Consider the following 20678-nt stretch of genomic DNA (forward strand, 5'->3'; position numbering starts at 1 on the left):
CAATATGATAAAGTGATTAATTTTTAATCTTTCTGCTGAAGTGACTTGTTTTACTTACAATTTGTCTCGAGAGGAAGGTAACTTTTCTTCTGTTCTAATCTCAATTAATTGTATTTGTTTTCTGTATTGATGGTAATAACAAGGTTATGTTTTTTTATCCAATTATTGCGTTGATGCCAATCGTCCAAGTCAATGGTTGTACATACATTGAGACTGGCTGCTTTCAGTTTCATCCTAACATCCGTCCACGACTCTTCCACACGCTGGTACGAGAGAAGTAGTAAGTGCTTTAGGAAAAGTAGCATCAAGAAAATACGCGGTAAAAACAATAAAAAACAAGAACGAGAGGAGAAACGACCGTTGTAACAGGAATACGAAATACACAACCTCGTAGTAAACTAAGCCATGTTCCAACGACGCCGTTTTGCTTAATTGCTTTACCGTGACTTCATGGATAGACACACCAATGAGCGCCTTCTTTTTATTCAATTTGAGTACTTAACCCGTTTTAGTTGAAATTGAAAGTCGGAGACTCATCTTTCACACTTTCCAAACATGTCCGCCGCCTTTCGCCTCTTGCTTCTTCTCTCACTCTTCTCTCTACTCACCGCCCAACAGCACGACCAGCGTCAAATCCTTCTCAACCTAAAATCCTCTCTCAAGAGTTCAAATTTTTCAAAACTCTTTGACTCATGGAATGACACCAACTCCGTTTGCAGTTTCAACGGAGTAATTTGCAACACCCTCCGTTCGGTCACCGAAATCAACCTCTCCAACCAAAATCTGACTGGGGTTCTTCCCTTTGACTCTCTCTGCAACCTTCCATCGCTCCAGAAACTCGCGTTCGGCTACAACGGCTTGTATGGCAATGTTTCAGAGGACATTAGAAAATGCGTCACCTTGCGCTACTTGGATTTGGGAAACAACCTTTTCTCTGGTCCCTTCCCCGACATATCTCCTCTTAATCAGTTGGAGTATTTGTTTTTAAACAAAAGTGGATTTTCGGGCACTTTTCCGTGGCAGTCGCTGTTAAACATGACGGGTCTGTTGCAGTTAAGTGTCGGAGATAACCCTTTCGATTTCACGCCGTTTCCAAAAGAGGTTGTGAGTCTCAAGAAGCTGAATTGGCTCTACCTGTCCAACTGCACCCTCGGAGGGAAACTTCCGATGGGACTTGGCAACCTCACGGAGCTCACGGAATTGGAATTCTCCGACAATTTCATCACCGGCGAATTTCCCGCGGAGATTGTGAACCTTCGGAACCTCTGGCAGCTTGTGTTTTTCAACAATTCCTTCACGGGGAAGATTCCAACCGGGTTGAGAAACCTCAAGGGGCTTAAGAATTTGGACGGCTCCATGAATAGACTCGAAGGGGATCTTTCTGAATTGAAGTACTTGACCAATCTGGTTTCGCTTCAATTTTTTGAGAACAATTTGTCAGGGGAGATTCCTGATGAAATTGGCGAATTCAAAGGCCTCAAGTCCCTGTCTCTGTACAGGAACAAATTGACAGGTCCTATTCCTCAGAAGGTTGGTTCCTGGGCTGAGTTTGATTTCATCGATGTGTCGGAGAATTTTTTGTCGGGGACTATTCCGCCGGAAATGTGTAAAAAGGGGAAGATGACCGCACTGCTCGTGCTTCAGAACAATCTCTCCGGCGAGATTCCGGCCACCTATGGAGACTGTTGGAGTATGAAGCGATTCAGAGTCAGCAATAACTCGCTCTCGGGTACCGTGCCACCGGCGATTTGGGGATTGCCCAACGCTGAAATAATCGATATTGAACTGAATCAGTTCGAAGGTTCGGTTGCTTCGGATATCAGAAACGCCAAAACATTAGGTTCAATATTAGCTAGGCAAAATCGGTTGTCCGGTGAAATACCCGATGAAATCTCCAAAGCAACGTCGTTGGTGACTTTGGACCTGAGCGAGAATCAGATTTCGGGGAAGATTCCAGAAGGAATCGGGGAGCTTAAAGAACTAGGTAGTCTTCATTTGCAGAGCAATAGGTTATCAGGTTCGATACCGGAATCTCTCGGTTCCTGCAAATCCCTCAACGACATTGACCTATCGAGGAATTTACTCTCTGGAGAAATCCCCACCTCGTTGGGTTCTTTCCCCGCGCTGAATTCTCTGAATCTTTCAGACAACGATCTCTCTGGTGAAATTCCTGGGGGTTTGGCGTTCCTCAGGTTAAGCCTCTTTGATCTATCGTACAACCGATTAACGGGTAAAATTCCTCAGGCTCTAACCCTCGAAGCTTACAACGGAAGCCTCTCCGGAAACCCCGGTTTGTGCAGCATCGACGCCATCAACTCCTTTCCTCGTTGCTCTTCTTCCTCTGGCATGTCCAAGGACATGCGTGATCTCGTAATTTGCTTCGCGATAGCGTCGATATTATTGCTTTCGTGTTTGGGCGTTTACTTGCAGCTGAAGAGGAGGAAGGAAGAGGGAGAAAGATTCGGAGAACGTTCCTTGAAGGAAGAATCCTGGGACGTGAAATCGTTCCACGTGTTAAGTTTCTCGGAGGGGGAGATTCTAGATTCCATCAAGCAGGAGAATCTGATAGGAAAGGGAGGTTCAGGGAACGTGTACAGAGTCACGCTTTCCAACGGAAAAGAGCTGGCGGTGAAGCATATTTGGAACACCGATGTACCCGCGCGGAAAAAGTCGTGGAGCAGCACTCCCATGCTTGGGAATAAGCAGGGTGGGAGGTCTAAGGAGTTCGATGCAGAGGTTCAGGCTTTGAGCTCCATAAGGCACGTGAATGTGGTGAAGCTTTATTGCAGCATAACGAGTGAAGATTCGAGCTTGTTGGTGTACGAGTATTTACCCAATGGAAGCTTGTGGGATCGGCTTCACACAAGTAGAAAGATGGAGCTTGATTGGGAAACGAGGTACGAAATCGCTGTTGGGGCAGCCAAAGGATTGGAGTATTTGCATCACGGATGCGAACGGCCCGTGATTCACAGAGATGTCAAATCTAGTAACATCTTGTTGGATGAGTTTCTAAAACCTAGAATTGCGGATTTTGGGCTTGCCAAGGTTATTCAGGCCAACGTTGGAAAGGATTCTTCCTCTCGTGTCATCGCCGGAACCCACGGTTACATTGCTCCAGGTAAATCATTTCGGATACTAATTATTTGAGTGTCATTAATTAATTATTATTACCGTGTTTATTAATGTCTTGATGTTGTTGGAATTGGTGCAGAATATGGTTATACATACAAAGTGAATGAGAAGAGTGACGTGTACAGTTTTGGAGTGGTGCTGATGGAGCTGGTAACTGGAAAAAGGCCAAACGAAGCAGAATTTGGGGAGAATAAGGATTTGGTGAGTTGGGTCCATAACATGGCACGAAGCAAAGAGGGTCTTAGGAGTGCTGTGGATTCGAGGATTCCAGAAATGTATAAAGAGGAAGCTTGCAAGGTTTTGAGAACCGCGGTTCTGTGCACGGGAACTCTTCCGGCTTTAAGACCCACCATGAGAGCTGTGGTTCAAAAACTTGAGGATGCTGAGCCTTGTAAACTGGTTGGGATTGTTATCAGCAAAGACGGTGGTGAAAAGAAAATAGGAGTGAATGATAAGAAATAATGTATTCATTCTGCATGGTCTGTTACAGAAGGCTGAAGATTATGTATGATGAGGAAGGGGAACCAAGCAACCAGCTTGAAAGGTTAGCTGTAAATTTTGCATGAAAAGAGGAACACTGTATTTTGAAGTGGAAGACTAGTGTAGTAAAGGGTCTCCATCTAGCACTGTTTCCCCCAATAAAGAAAATGAAGAAGCAAACTTCTTCTTCCTTAATTACTGATTGATGGAACTGTTAGTTTCGAATAATTGGTTATGTCCGATCCCGTGTATCATAAATATTAAAATATCCCTATCATTTATAAGATGATTGCTGTGACAAGTTCACATTCCTTGGGTATTAGATTTTAGAATAGGCCTAAATAAAACGAAAACTGAACAATAAAAGATGATTGTGAGATGTCAGAAGGCTAATTGAATGGCTAATTTGCTTGCTTGAAGGTGGCTGATAACTAATCCCTGATTCAGAAAACAGTAGTGTATGTTCATGCATCTGATAATGGATGATGAATGTTGTATAAGTTGTCGCTGTCTGCTGACCTTTTATCCAGTAAGATACATCAAATCTAAATAAACCCATTTTGCTTTCATTCATTCACAATCTACCTGTACTGCGTGAATTTTAGATGTGGCCAGTATATTAAATGTATTCTTTTCATTAATGGTAGAGTAGTAAACTCTTTAATGTATTCTTCTCATAAATTAAATAATAGAAAGTGAGAGAATAAAAAAAAGAAAAAATAATTGAAAATTAAACTTGCTTATGTACGTAAAAAGTATTGAAAATTAGTGGAAAGAGATAATTTTATTTATAATTTATTACTCTGTTGTTATTAAAAATAAAAAAAAAATAAAAATTAAATATCGACTATTCAATCAACGTATGAATTTAATTAATGTCGGTAAACTCGTGTCGGCTCTCATCTTTTCCTCGCTCAAATAAAAAAAATAAAAAATAAAGATATAGCAAATACTTTCAAAATACTAGCTAGAGAAAAAAAATTCAATAAAAACTATAATTAGCGTACTCATCTCAATACTTTCGAAGACGTTTTAATATGTTATAAAAAACATATATTTGTGTCTTAATTAGTATTTTTACGACTGAAATTAATTAGAACATAAATACTTATTACTCCACCAAATTCTCGTTTTATAAAATTACGAGTTTAAATCGTTATGTGTTTGTATTAAAGAAGGCTAATTAATTCAGAAAATTATGACATTTTTTTATGGTCTATGTTGGTTGGTCCACTAGACGTATAAGTTAAACAAGTTTGGTATTCGAAAACCACTTTTATTAAAAAGTTACTTCTGTAATGTGAAATTGGTATAGCTACTACAGCCTATAACTTGTTTTCCCCTTAGACAATAACTACTCCATAACATATATTAATAAAAATGTATGGAAAATTAAAGGAAATCACAGTTCTTTTATGCTTTGTTTTTGGAACTGAGAATGTAAAAAAAGAGTGATGGATTTGAGGGAAAACAGAAAGAAAAGTAATGTTTATTTTTATGGTAAAACAAGTTGAAAGTTAAGAGATTTATAGAAATTAATTTGAGAAAGTATTCTCATCGTGCATTTGATATTTAAATTTAAATATGTTTTAATTCTTCAGAACATTGTTGATTTTATTTAGCTCTGAATATATATTATCATCATTTACGCTTTGTTCTTTTTTGTAGGGATTTGAGGGAGATGATTTGGAAGAGATGATTTGAATGAATTTGAGTGGATTCGAGGATAATTTTTGTTGTTGTTTTTTTGAGTGAATTTGTCGGTAATTGAGAGTGAATTTGGAAGTAAAGTTTGTGAAAATTAGTCTAGGATTTGATTCATGTGACAAATTTAAAAAAATTGTTTAATTGGTAGAAATTAAAGATTATCAAAATGCCCCAAATTTTTAATGTAATATAAAATGATAATTGTTAATGTTATATTTAATTGTAAAAAAGTTTATAAAGAGTAAAAAATTAACATTAATTTTTAAAATTAATTTTATTATTGTAAAAAAAATTATTTTAGTAAAATGAATTTATTTTTAATTATAATATTTTTATTAGGCAAAAAGAAAAAAAAATCAAGGAATCATATTGTGTTGATATATATTAGAAGTATGATTCTTCCAAAGGCTTGTTGCAGTTTTCTTTGCAGTTTCCAAAGGCTAATATTTTTTTGAGGTTGGGGTGCTAATGTCACAAACTATAGGGTTATTCAAATTTCTAAATATTGAGTTTCCTTTCACCGTGCTTGTTATATAATACTGAAATAGGTATTTTTATGGTGAAATAGTTCTAAAGTATCTAAATTTTGATTCTGCGGGAAATCAATCATGCTGGTGCTGGTGGATTGTGGGCAGAGTTTGTGAACAACAAAGGTCATTATTTTCTTCTTTTTCTCGTTCGTCACCACCGCTAAAACCTCCTTCCTCCTTAGGCCTCCACCTGCCGAAGAAGCTCAGCCACCTCCACTTCTTCTTCCACGACATTGTTGGCAGCCGCAACCAGACCGCGGTGCGGATCGCGGCTGCACCTACCACGGACAAGTCCTCGACATTGTTCGATGCGGTGGTGATGATGGACGACCCGCTCGGATGCTCACTCCACGGTGGTCGGGAGGGTGCAGGGGATCTACGCGTCGGCCATGAACTAAACTGGAGTTTCTAATGGCCATGAACTTCGCATTCACGCAGGGGAAGTACAACGGGAGCAGCTTGGTCGTGTTTATGATTCACGCATGCAACCGAATACTTTGGAACCGAATATGAACGTGATGAAACCGAATACGAAGATAGTTGAGAAGCATGGGAATCGAATATCATCATTAGGAACCAAATACTTCATCTTCAGAAATGCTTCACCTCCTGAAACCGAATACTGCTACAAGATAACCAAATACACCTTCAGTTCTTCCTCTTCAAATGCTTCAATTTGGTCTCCATCTTCAGTCATTAGCCAGGACTGGAGTTGGAATTATAAAATGTGCAAAGGATAATTCAGACATTCTATGCTAAATCCACGTAAATCTCTGCACTTCAACGGGTGACAAAAAATACCCTAATCCCGCAAATTCGTGCCTTTTCATCGTCGCATTTACCTTAAACTGAACACGCATCGTTACGTAAATTATGCAAATCCACACTCTCATTCTCTCCTAAAGAGTAAAATCAGCTCAATTGAGCGTAACGTCAGTGATAATCCGACATGCATACAATGTCAGCAATCAATTGAATGATTATAAAAATTACTCTTTGGAATTATATAATAGAAAATAAAATCATATTAAATTCCAACAATTCTTTCTTCCATTTTTTTTTCTTTTTCTATCAAATCAATTTGAGCATCACAGTACTGCTGATTTCTTCAACTTTTCTTAATTATCATTTCATTATTCGTTAGGGTATTTGAAAATCTGATTAGTTTATCATTATGGGTACGTCATGTGATTAGTTAATCATTTTGTTGGTCACGCATGTTTCTTCTAGAGAAACTTTGTTTTCCACCCAAATTTATGCCTTTGTTTATTACATTTTGTTTATCAGATTTTTTCTTTAATGTTTTTTCTTTACACTGCCAGCTTGTTCCCGAATTTTAGTTAACTTTTTTTATAATTTTTTATTCCTTTCCTAATTATATGAACCTTCTTAACTTACCAATTAAGTTGACATGCTTTTAATAAATAATCACTGCTCACAAATAGTTTGAAAACATACATAAAAACTAAAGTGGACCATTGGATGGATGGATACTAGTTTCGGGGCATTTCTTTCTGTACCCATGTTCTTGCTATTGCTGCACCGCCAACCCCAGTGAAATGATTTAAGTACCTATCATTAAAAAATTATCTAAAACCCTAATATTATTCCATATTGTGTGCAATCCGAAAGCCTTAATGGTATTCTCCCACAAAGCATTAATGGTATTGACCATATTGCCCCATTATTATTCTGCCAGGAATCTGATAACTTCTTTGCCCATACTTTAAAATTGCATTAAGGAGTGGATAATCGGAGATGCAATTTACATCTCATTCTGTTTTCAAAATTTATATTACCGATTGTATAATTTATATTGTACTATAATTCAGATTATTTTTTAAATTTTTATTATGGATTCAATAATTCAGAATATAAATTTCTTTTACAAATTGTAAAACTCATAATGTAATTTATATTTTAGATTTACTTTTAAATTTGAATTATAGAATCTAGAATATAAATTTGCATTACAGTTTCTGTAATATATGAAATATCTATAAATTCTATAAACTAGAACAATAATTTAAATATGGGTATAATTGGAATTTAAAAAGTTTGGGTGTTGGAAGGAAACGTGGGAGCGGAGGAAGAAATTTAGAAAATATTATTAGTCCTCCATTCCCAAAATTACTAATTGTACCCTCACAACACCATCCTTCATCATTGTACCACTCCACACCATCACTTTTATCATCGTCATGACAACCGCTAATATACTTTTAAAATGAAGAAAAAATAGTTACCTTTAAAAGTAATAAATAAATAAAATTAAATGATTGTATGATTATAAAGTTGTCTCAATATCTATCATGAGAGAGGATTGATTTTAGAAAATATTAATTTTTTTTTATTTTCACTATTTTCTTCTCGTAAAGAAAACAAAACATTTGAAACCTACTTTTACCATTTTTATTACTGAACAAGGGAATTACTTTCTTGGTCATTTTCCAACACCAATCAGTTCGTCTTTTCTCCGCAAAAAATACAATTATCTTTTTCTTCAATCTTTTCATATTAGGAAAATGATAACCAGTTGTATTAAAACCATAACAATGTCAAATGTTATCCTACGAAATTCATCAAATCATTTTTAAGTAATTACAAGTATTCAACACTATACATTTACAATAATATATTAGCAAATATTTTTACATTGTTTTGGATTTTTTTGTTATAATTACAACAAAATTTAAACTACTCAAGTTTGAATTGTTTTTCCTTTAAAGAAACATTTTATATAATTTTTTTTAAAAATAAATAAATTATTCTATGTTTATAATGTTTTTATGGTATGTTAATTTTATAGATAAATATTATTTGCCGGTTAACGATTTTAATTTTATTACAAATTATTTTTTTATTTAATTAGACTTATTACAACAGGTTCTTATTTATTTTTATAAATATTACTTCTATTATATAAAACAATTTTACGTATTCAATTTTATATTATTTTTTTTATATTTTCTTAACTGAAAGTTTATAAACATTAAGTGTAACATCGAATCTTTTTTACACTAAAATATTTTGTTTTAAAATATGATAAGTTTTATTTTATTTTAATTTTTAAATTATGTGAAGATTGTTAGAAAGATTTAATATAATTTTAAAAAAATTAATATCCTAAAATTATTGCTTCAACATTATAAAAATCAACAAAAGAATAACTACTACAAACTTCAATTGAGAAATATATAATTACTTTTCAATGAAAAAAAGTCAGGTCGACCTTGATTGAAAACATCTTAACAGATATCAATTAATAAATAACCCTAAAATTTATTGAGCGACATATAATCTCAACAATCAAAACAAAAAATTAATCCGTATCATTAGCTAAAAAACATTGAATTACATTAGCTAAAAAAAGTATAATTGATGCTGATAAAATAAATCTTAATTCATATCAATAAACAACAATTCTAACAATATTAGCTAAGAAAACTCTAATTAATTTTAATCAGAAAATAATATTGACCTGATCAATATTAATTAAAAATATTTTTAACTTTCACCAACTACAAATATTTTTTGTTAATATTAACTAAAAATGTCATATTTAATTTAACCAGAAAAGATGTTGTTGATGTTAAGAATAACATTTCTAATGTGTTGAGAAACAACATGTACCAACATCGGTGAAAAGAATAATATCACATGATAAAATCATATAAAAGGAGAAATGTAAAAGAAAAAAAAATCATTAATTTTATAATAAAAAAAGTACAAGACAAACAAAACTCTTATCGAACATATTTGAAATATTTTTTAAAATAAAATAATTCAAAACATGTTGTAATTTACCGAAAAACAGACTTAATTCGTGATTGAATTGCTTTGCTACTAGAGTTCCAACTAACCATATTTTATTTTTGTTTTTTTTAAATGTTTAATCTGAAAGTAGTTTTTAGAAATAAAAAATACATATGAAAATCATTTTTTAAAAAAAATAAGATTTCTGGATTGTCCAATTCAAAAATAAAAAATACATCCATATTATATAATCTGGCAACCATAGAAGAAAAATGTGGATCAGGATGACGTAAAGAGTGGTGGAACCCAGTAAGTGAACATCTCACCATAGAGATTGTATTATGAAAATATGATATTATTTTTCTATATCATACAGTTTGAAAAGTTTTTTTTTTAAATAAATATTATATTTTATTTTCAAATTAAGGGTGCCATAAGAAACCGGGAGAATGGAGAAACAAAATTATGAGTTTGTCTATTATTTTTGTTGGATTAAATAACTATTGTTACAAGTCCAAGTGCCACGAAAGTTTTTTTTTCCTTCAGAATTTTCATCACACTCTTGAGCCTATGAGCCCACAAACTAATCGACCTAGCTCCTTCAAGAGAATTGCTTCCTGCACCTCTCAACATTCTCTCTGCACCCATCATTAATGTCGAATTCCAATAATAACTTTGGTAAATATTTCATTTAACCTTTATTTTTCACACGTTCTTCTTGTTCACAGCTCCTGGTGTGCGTTGGTTGTGTGATTGAAGTATACGAGTGCTTAGTCCTTGAAGTAAGTGTGTGATTCTCAGTTGAACCCATTTTGAGGATTGCATGTTTTCCGAAAATCGTTTCCAACATAATTTATCATGTAACCGAATACATACATTCCAAAGAAAAACAATAATCAGAGAACCTAACTCTAAATTTAAACCCTAAACCGAACTCAACATGAAACAAACAACGTCCATTTGAACTGGCAAACGAACCAATCATTATCCACAAAACATCAAATAGATTCAGAATACTCAAATTCCAAAATAAAAGTTTTGTTACTCCGAAATTGTATTTCCGGAACACAAAGTTTCACTTCAGGTGCATTGAAGAATCATTCGCGACTTACTTTCCGCATGGAATTTAGAACAGCTTTCATGAATTAAGTTTTCCGGACTATAAATACAATTGCGGAAACACTATTCCGGAAACAATGTGCCACCATAAACTATGTTTTCCAAAAAGAATTTTCTGAATTTGATTTCCCTGCTACCACCACCTCAACAAGGACGCTACATCAAAATTGAAAATTGCTCTGGTATAATTGTGTTCAAATAAAACAATCAAAGAGTAAGATTGGAATTAAAAAAAATTATGAAGTGCACAAAGAAAATGATTGGATGTTGATAGAGATGACAAAAGAGTTAAGTCAGATGGGTTAGTCTTAGCATGTCTAAAAAAGACGAGATGAAACAATTTTTTCAATCTAAATAAAAGTTTGAACCAACTCAGTTCGTCAAATTTGGTTGCATAGAGACTAGTTTGTAGTTTGATTTCATTATAATAACACAATTTGGTTTCATCTCCATTGTTTTTCTCTCATCTATTGACAAACCACTTTTGTTCTTTGTCTTTTTCGATTTTTTCATTGTTTGTGCTGAATTGGAGAATCTCTATTATTTTTTGTAGCTCGACAACTTGATATCAATTCATTTTATGTCTGTTTTTATGTAAAAACATAAAAAACATTATTCTATTTCCATGTAATATTCAATTTTTAATGACAAAAAAACATAAGAAGACTAGTTCGTCAATTCGACAGACCAAGATTGTAAAGTTCACCTTTTGAATTGGTGGGCTAGTTTAACCCAATCTGTTTTTGACAACCAATATTAAACCAAAATTAAATAGATTGTGTTAACCTGTTTTATCACCTTTAAATTATGAAAACAATAATCTTCGTTTCAAAACATTATAATAATTGAAAACTGCTTTTGTATGTACACTTTCCTTAATATACATAAGAGAATTACATTGAATTGAATGCAAATTTAAAAGATAGATCTAGAATTATTACTTTTTAAAATTGAAGTAAAACTATAGGGAAAAAATAGACTATAATCATGTTTCAAAAATTAAATTACAAATACAAAATGTGAAACACAAGCACGAAAAATTGAAGTTGATAAATATTCCATCCAATTGTTCGCTGGTAATATATATGAAAAATAAAGGGAAATAGTTAAATATCCCAAATAAAAATTAAAAAAATTACAATAAATCAAGTCATACATTCAATATTAAATGCTAAACCCTGAAGACGAGTGGGTGAATCGAATAAAATTCAAAAGTGACAACATCATCCAATAATTTTGAGTTGAATTTAATCATATTTTAAAAAAATCATTAAGTAATCTAAAACTAGTTTAGAATAGTTATAAGTTAAATTTTATGTTATCCGATTTGACTTACATATAAAATAAGTTCTACAAGTAAATACATACAAGGATTTTAATAAAAAGAATTGCTCACAACAAAATTCCAAAATTTTAAAGATTATTTTTTTACAATACAAATTCAGATTGTTTAATTAAAACTTATTTATTTTATATTTATCGTGATTTAATTCTCATTATTATATATAGAAAGATATAGATATATAGATAGGTATAAAACACCATGAATTTTTTGTAAAATTTCAATTCGTTGAAGGATACTATTTCTAAAGAGTAAAGCATGTCCAATGATATTTTTTTAAACTATTCTTGAATGAAATTGTTATATGCACCTAAAAAAATTGTCATATGCAAATATTACACCAAAAATTTAACAATTTTAGTATAACTACTGAAAATATAAACACATATACGATGTTTTTAATTTTCTTCTAACTTTTTGTCACACCAAATTTTAAATAGCAAAATAAAAACGATTCCATTTTAAAGTTAAATAACAAAACACAGCCATCATAACTAAAACTTATTCGTTACTCTATTCGCTCTTATCTATTGAACTAATTCTCGTAGAAAAATCTATTGAGCTGATTTTCTAAGGTCATTATTTTAGAGCGCAAAAACTCTTATAAAATACACATTACATGGAAATAGACATTTATTTATAAGTGTAAAAAAGCATTTTTATATTCATACAATGAATAATGCCACTTTTACTCATTTAACTTTTTTATTGAACAAATTTTCCTACTTACTTTATAAATCCTTTTTAAGCATTGAAAAATAATTTTTTAACATACCTAAATTTTTTACATTTTACATTGATATTATCTTACTTTTTTGTCTTGATTTTTGAAAAGATACGAAAATTTATACTTTTATATATTTTACTTCTCTTAAACATTTTAACGGAATGAAATAATTTGACAAGACATTACGACAACAAAGGATAGAAACCAAACCACAGAGCATGTATTCCATCACTGTTTTTTCCACCCTTATTTGGAAAAAAAACTTTTTTAAGCTCGACAATAGTATATATTCATGAATCAACACACAAATATATATAAAATATGTATTCAAAATATGCACTAACACACTTACTCACATAACGACGTGGGAATTTTCTGACAAAGATTACCATTATAGTCCTATCTGCAAAAATATTCTTTCAAACAGAACCACACAGCTTACAAGTTTATCGTATATCTTACTATATATAATTGAAAATTTCTCACATGTATAATTATCGTATACCTTATTATATATATATATGTATAATAAAATTAGAAAAATAAATATTGTAACAATACAGGACAATCGTTTTGGAAGATTTTGAATAATGTGTTTGGACGCGGCCTTTCGCAGCATAAAAACATGTGTGGTGTTAAGTGGTTGTTAGTACATAAATTCTTTGAAATGTTTTAAGACATTCCGATAAAGCTTTTTATAATTTTGTCTTTAAGAGAAAACAATAGTTTGGAATGTCACATTTTGCCAAATCAACGCACTAAAACTTTTCAAGAGTGGCGCATCTTTTCACTTCTATCATTCGCCACTCATATCATAATGGACACACAGATTCCCACTCATGCTACATGGGCTCATCACCCCAATTTGGGCTTTCAATAGGGCGCACTACGTTTTCAACTTCTTCATCCTCTGTCAACACCTTATTCTTCTCCTGTGTGTTTGATAAGTAAACCCTTAGAAAATGAAAAAAAGTTTGTTAGACCCATATTTACGTAGAGATAAAATAATTATAAAAAAACAATCTTTTGTATTTGTAAAGAAAAAATAAATAAAAAATAATTTCAAAATATTATTATCTTAAAGAAAGGAAATACACATTTTAGGAAGCAGAACAATTAAGAAAAAAAAGTAACCTAAAAGAAAGTTTTGGAGTGAGAAGTCAAAGACATAGGAACAAAAAAGTACAGTTGTTTCACGAGTCTGCATGTTTGCTTGCACGTCGACGCAAAAAGTTTCGACTTCTTTTTCTTTTTCAGATTTCCCATTTCAAATCTAATTGGATTTTCCAGCATACAATTCTTTCAAATTATTTTGTTTAGTTGATTACTTCTTATGTCAATCCGATAAACCTTCTTACAACCAAACATTAAAGATAGGGTTTGAATTTGATTTTGATTTTGATTTACGAACCAATCATACTGTAACTAGGGTTGGGTCTGATGTTTTTTTTAGTGATTCTAGAGTCTTAAAAATAATGATAATCCCACTCAACTATATCATTTTTTTCCTTTCTATTTTTGTTGATACTAATTCAATGGTCCACTCAAGTCAATCCGATTACAGTGTGGTTGTTTGAAAAGCCCACGTGTATTATTCTTAAAAATATATAATTATTTGTATTTGACAAAAATAAGAGTGCCTATACATTGCCAATCAAAATAATTCATTCTTCTTCAAGTTTTACATTTTTAAAATAATATAAAGATTTAACACCGAACTAAAGTATTGGGTATATTAACGAAAAAGGTTTACCGTGTAAACACAATAATAATAAAACATGAATCAAATCAAATAAAAGAGTGACACCGTCTTTAGTTTAAAATTAAACACTTATATTCTTTCAAAAAAAAAATTTGTTCGTGCTAAAACTTGATTTGACTTCTGAACTTAACTGTATTATATGACTCGAATGGTCTGGACGGAGTACTACCATTCTTTCATCGGATCAACCAGACGGTTATGGCAAACAAGACAAAATCAGACGGTAATTAGGACGTAACAGAAAATCCTCAAACAAGATTAACCACCGAGGAGTTGATTGTCCAGCCTAAAGCCGATAATTAGGATTTCCATAAAGTTTAAGGTAAATTGTAATTAGAGGTATTAGACTGTGATTAAGATTTTCCTAATCTCAAGCTCATGGCGAAAACTATAAATGGGTGTTGCTCCCTTCACCACCACCCCTTGCTCCCTCCACCTCCCCCTTCCTCTTTTACCCCTCACTCCATTTTTCTATTCCTATGTTATCCTTCAGTAAAAGTTTACTTTTAGGGTTAATATTTTATAATTTCTACCCACTCCAATCCTCTACGCACATGCACCGGCACACAACCTATTTATCCTCTTTTATGTTCTACTTCGTGCTCTCATTGTTACTCTTTCATTGTGCGAATTCTTTCTCCTCTCTTTCTTTCATTGTTGTGGTGTGAGAGTGTGGTGAGTGAGAGATTGCAGGTGGTGGTGAAAGGAATTGTTCTAGCTGTGACAAAGTTAGTCTCGGTGGTGCTTGAAAGTGCAAAGGGGTGAAGGTGCACTGCGTCAAGATACGTAATCAACCCTAAATCAATGTGAAAACTCTTAAACAGATATAAACATCCGTCAATGGATGTCAAGATCCGTTTAAGATGAAACGGATGTCGACATCCGTTTTATGCGAGTACACTATTAAAAAGCTTAACGTATTTCTTTGCAATTATGCGAGATCTCTGTTAAAAAGCTTTAGCCACTTCATTTTACTTTTGGAATAGTTATAAATCCTCTTAATAATATTTCCAATTATCAAATGAAAACAACATTGAATGTTTTCCATGCTGAGATGTAACATGCATCTTTTCTCGTTTAATACATTATTTATTAAATATGAGGAGAATGTTTCAAGAGGATATATCGAAACTGTTACTTCCAGAACCCAAATTTGATAGCGTATAGTAATAAAGTTTTAGGGCAAAATAATACCCACTACTGCAAGAAATTATTTTTATGGTTGTTGGACAATACGATCCAGCTGAGCAAAATATGTCACTACTGCTACTAACGTCAGCCCAAACATTTGCTCCTCCACACGTATGATTTGGCTGCATGGAGGCAGCTGATAAAGATATCTGCAGAAATATATTTGTTCACTAATTTCATAACAGCGCGAAAGCAGCAAATCAAGGACAAAAATGGCAGTGAAAATGGGTGAGTGAATATAAATAAAATTTAGGATTTTAGAAGAGTAAATAAATAAGGTTAAAAAGTAAAAAAAGGTTAATTTTGTAATTAAATTTTTTTATAAAGAGTTGGGGAGGTGGAGGGAGCAAAGGTGGTGGTGGAGGCAGCATCACCCGCTATAAGTACAGGTCAAAGGTAAGTGGTAGGTTTTCGCATTTACTGCACATTTATTATTATTGCATTGATATACCATATGGACAGTCGACTGATTTAAAGCATCGAAAAACCTTTGACAGGTACACTTCCGAATGGTGGAGTGAAGACGAAAGACGTAGACCGAACGACTTAAAAAAATTGTGCAAGTATTTAGAGTGATTCGGCCTCGTACCCGAAAGATTAACAATTTGTTAATATTTTGTAATTATGAATACAAGATGATACTAATTTAATAAATGAAAATGAGTCACTACTTTAATACTTAAAGTAATCCACTCAAGAAAAAAATATATTGTTCACAAACTTTTAATCAGAAAAATACAGCACGAATGGTGAGAGGAACATGAAAGAAAAACAGAAACACTTCCTCAGATTTTAACCAGATTGGTCTCAGATAACAAGTTTTGTATAGTTGAGTCCATGCCTTAAACCGTATATTATAACAACCTTGTTTGTTCTTATTCTTTTTTCATAAAATACATTGCTTTATCAACTGAAAGGGAAGATCATAAACACCAGAATGCTTTTATCCAGTACACTTAAAAAACCAGGCATGGTCCCCTGTTTTTGTATCTTTGATTGAACATAGAATATTGTCCCCACCCTTTTGATGTAAACTGTTATACACACAACTAAACTAACCTATCAGAATTTACATTTCTCCAGAAGTGTAAAATTTGAAAAAGTAAAGGAATATTTTAACAAAAGATAACATGGAATCTTGAAAGAATAAGAAAAATTGATCATAGGGGATACTCTTTCTCTGTTTTATGAGACTTTATGATGGTCATGCACCTTCTCATTTCTTCTGTAATATCAAATAAGATGTGGGAATAGAATCTAGTGTTTCAAAAAATATCTAAGTTATACATTTAGAATATGTAATATAGAGTAAGTGGAGTTTACCATATGAATTCAATGACACAAGAAATAATAAGTGGAATGTAGTACAAAACCCAATACCTATTGAACCCACAATTCATTTATCTATATTATACCTCCATTAACTAGTTACTTGAGGAGTGATCTAGGTGGAGCAAGCATGCTACGATCCATTGAAGCAATTTAGAAAATTTTGATTGCTAGCTAGAATCAAGAAAAAACCAGAAGTAATTATTGCGGAAAATAATTTTCGACACTTTTCGAGAGCATTTATACTTGGAGAAACTTTATGGGAAAATAAAGAAGGAAAATAAGTGATTGAAATGATTGATGATATCGTATGACAAGAAGAAGACGATACTGAATTTATTTGATGGATTGCTTCTAATTAGATGAGTTCAAAAATCATTACCATCTTGTTTTATTCAATTTTTAATCTACACTTCAAGTGTGTAAACAGAGGATATATTGTTATTAATAAAAAATAAGACTTACATAATTTTATCTTTAATCATGAATGTTTTTTTGGACCTTTTGTGTTTTTAGTAGTATCACATGTGTTCATAAGGTGATTTAGACGGTTTTAACTTAATTCCCACATTTCTCTTAAAGTTTATAAAGTTGCATGAACTTTCCTTTAATCCAATACAAATATATTTTCTTTCAAACAATCTGCACCATTGGTTCACACAACAATTGCATGATAAAAGGCTCACTGATAGAGAGTGGAGCATCACTTTTAACCTTGTGATTGTAGGTATTTGGAGATCAAGGAACCATTACAGTTTCAACAAGTGTGGAACCCTTTGGGATTTTCTGTTTTATCTCTCATATGCAAAGTATACGTGCATGAAAAGTGTTGTGTTAAGTATAAGGATTTTGAAACAATTGTGACTTCCTTTATAGCGAATAATTTGGAATTATTTTACATATTACTTTATTTAATTTATTTATAATAAGACTTGCATGTAATTTTGGTTAAGAGATTTATAATAAGACCTTCTAGAATTGAATCTATTAGTTATTTTATTCTAGTATAAATTCCAACCTCATATCCAATAATCAGATATTTATATATCACTCAATACATTATCATGTAGTTACAAATGAGAAAAAGATGTATTGAATAACATAAATAATAAAGGGTTGAGATATAAATTATGTTTAACCCTTGTGAATAAGGGAGTTAATTATTTATATACATTTTGAATACAAGAAAAAAGAATAATGATGAATGCCTTCAACCTCCAAAATGAGTCTCCATCCAAGAATTGAATTTTAATTGTGTAAAACCTTCTATTTATAAAATTTCCAAAATGCACATATCGTTGAGTTAAACTTGAAATTTGTGTACTTGATTTTGTACCTGAAGTAACCAACTCTATTGATAATTGATTTTGTTGATATATTCTTTAATCTTCAGTTATTTTCGTTTATATGCAAAATTGTACATCAAATACTTATCTTTTCCAAATTATTAAATAAAACCTTGATTATTTAAGAAAGATAATAATAAAAATAAACAAAAATAAAAAGCATGGCAATGTCAATTATCAATCTTTCATCTTTTTAACTTTATGATAATAACACTAAATTATTATATTATAGTAAATTAAACATCTTTATACCATCGTGGTGGTAAAACTAAATTCATTTGAATGAATTAGAAAATAAAAACAATTATATAAAAAATCATTAAATCAAAGTTGAGGCAATGTGATATGGGCCTAGGTTGAGGTGAATTAGTCTCAACCTAAACAAGTCGAGTTAGTCCAAACTTAAGTCAAATCAAGTTGGCCTAGGTTTAGGTTGAACCAAGTTGATTTGTGCTAAGGTCGAGCCAAGTTAGTATGGACTTATACTTTATCGATTCAACTCGGGCTCAGGTGTATCGATTCAACCTTGGCCCAAGTCAAGCTAAATTCATTTGAGTCCAAGTTAAGCTGAGTCAGCTTAGGTCCATGTTGACTTAAGTCACCTAGATGTCGATTGAGTCGACCCAACTGTCAAGTTAAGTTGGCCAAGACCTATGTCGACCTGAGTTGGCCTATATCCATGTTAAGTTGAGTCATCTTAGGTCTAAGTTGAGTCAACTTGATCTGGGCCTAGGTCAAATCAAATTGTTCAGGATCCATAATAAAACAAATTATCTTGGGCCTATGTCGAAACGAATTGGCCCAAGCTTAGGTCGAGCCAAATGGTCTAACCTTAAGTCGTGGTGAGTGGACCTGATTCAGTCGAGTTGGGATGGATCCACATTCATCCTAGTCGTGGCTAATCCACGTTCATTCAGGATGGGCTAAGTTAAAGTCGCTCCCTAGTCCTACCAACTTTTGGTCAAGCCTATCCCAATAAAGACCGGATTAGGATCAACCTGATCAAGAGCAGGTCAAGTTGAGCCTAAGTCGAGCTAAATCAACCCTAGTATAGGTAGAGTTGAGTTAGCTTGAGTCAAGTAGAAATGGTAATGCTAATCGACCAGCCTCACATTTGGCCTGTAAAAGGCAGGTCAGGTCGTCCCCTTCCCCGTATAAAAAATATGGGTTAATTTCTTTGACTTGCATAACATTTGGCCTATTTGAGAAATTATTTGTTTTGTAATTTTTTTCTTATGTAAAATACTAATAAGGTGCAAAACTTTAATAACTTTATTTTTATTTAATTAACTAAGTAGAAATAACAAATCCTATAAGCTTATTTCTTAAAATAAATAATATTCATAATTTTATAATTTTTTTTGAAGTACAAGTCTGTTAAACATAGAAATGACTTTGAACTGAATGATACAAGGGGTGAATGTGGGAGCTATTTTTGGATAGACTGAAGAAGAAATGCAAATGAGAAACACACAAGACGTGTTTTGCTAGTGTTACTGGATTTTAGGAATTTAAGTCAATGCAAATTATGTAGGCTAAAAGTAGGTCAATCTCTTGTTGATTCGTATGAGCTGCAAGTAATGCAAGACGTACCTAAATGAACCAATTAGCTAAAATGCTCAGCCTATCTTGCACTTTTTCTTACGGGCATGCAGGTTTGTCAGCATAGCCCGTCCACCATTGTCATCCCTGGAGTTAAGGTTAAACAAACTTGATTTGCTTCTTATTTGAGTTAAGTCTACTTGAACCTAAATTGTGTCGAGTGTAGTCAATCCTGGTTGAGTCAGATTTGAGTGAGATGAAGACAAACTATACTAGGTCAGTCCAAGTCAAATTGAATCCATGTTTGACCAACACATCACATCTACATTGGTTCAAGATCATGTCAAGTTAGATTAAAATCATGTCAAATTGATTAGGTTAATTGATGCTATGTTGGATGGATTTATTAAAATAAAAGAGAAAGAGACATAAGATGAATCCTTAATATGTGTTGATCACATATAATTATGCATTTATAAATAAAAAAAATACAAAAAGATAAGTATAAGTTGGTTACGTTTAAAACTAAATACATAATATTACAAGTAACCATATCGAATAATATCTTAACCATATCCAATAGAATTTAACATAATTGACAAAGTAAATTTAATAAAAAAATTAAATTTAAATTAATTAAAAAATATAAATCAATATAATATAATTAAAATGAATTTATATTTTAGATTCAATTTATTTTATTATATCTAGATTG

At 32.3% G+C, this 20678-nt stretch overlaps 1 protein-coding gene across 1 annotated transcript; it reads left to right on the forward strand.

Moving 5' to 3' along the window:
* Nucleotides 1–419: 419 nt before the first annotated feature.
* LOC124821844 (Leucine-rich receptor-like protein kinase family protein) lies at nt 420–3923 on the forward strand. Its single transcript, XM_047293791.2, has 2 exons — nt 420–3118; nt 3212–3923. Exons 1-2 carry the CDS (start codon nt 556–558, stop codon nt 3592–3594), a joined length of 2946 nt encoding a protein of 981 aa, XP_047149747.2. The 5' UTR covers nt 420–555; the 3' UTR covers nt 3595–3923.
* The last annotated feature ends 16755 nt before the right edge of the window (nt 3924–20678 follow it).

The sequence above is a fragment of the Vigna umbellata genome, chromosome 2 (genome assembly GCF_029865625.1).
Source record: "Vigna umbellata cultivar VRB3 chromosome 2, Vumbellata_1.0, whole genome shotgun sequence".
In the NCBI taxonomy this organism is placed as follows: domain Eukaryota; kingdom Viridiplantae; phylum Streptophyta; class Magnoliopsida; order Fabales; family Fabaceae; genus Vigna; species Vigna umbellata.

Bases quoted from the DNA above. Each gene is read 5' to 3' on its own strand.
- LOC124821844 (XM_047293791.2), top strand. From the start codon at position 556: ATGTCCGCCGCCTTTCGCCTCTTGCTTCTTCTCTCACTCTTCTCTCTA. The intron at 3,119-3,211 runs GTAAATCATTTC...GAATTGGTGCAG, and splicing joins CCACGGTTACATTGCTCCAG to AATATGGTTATACATACAAA.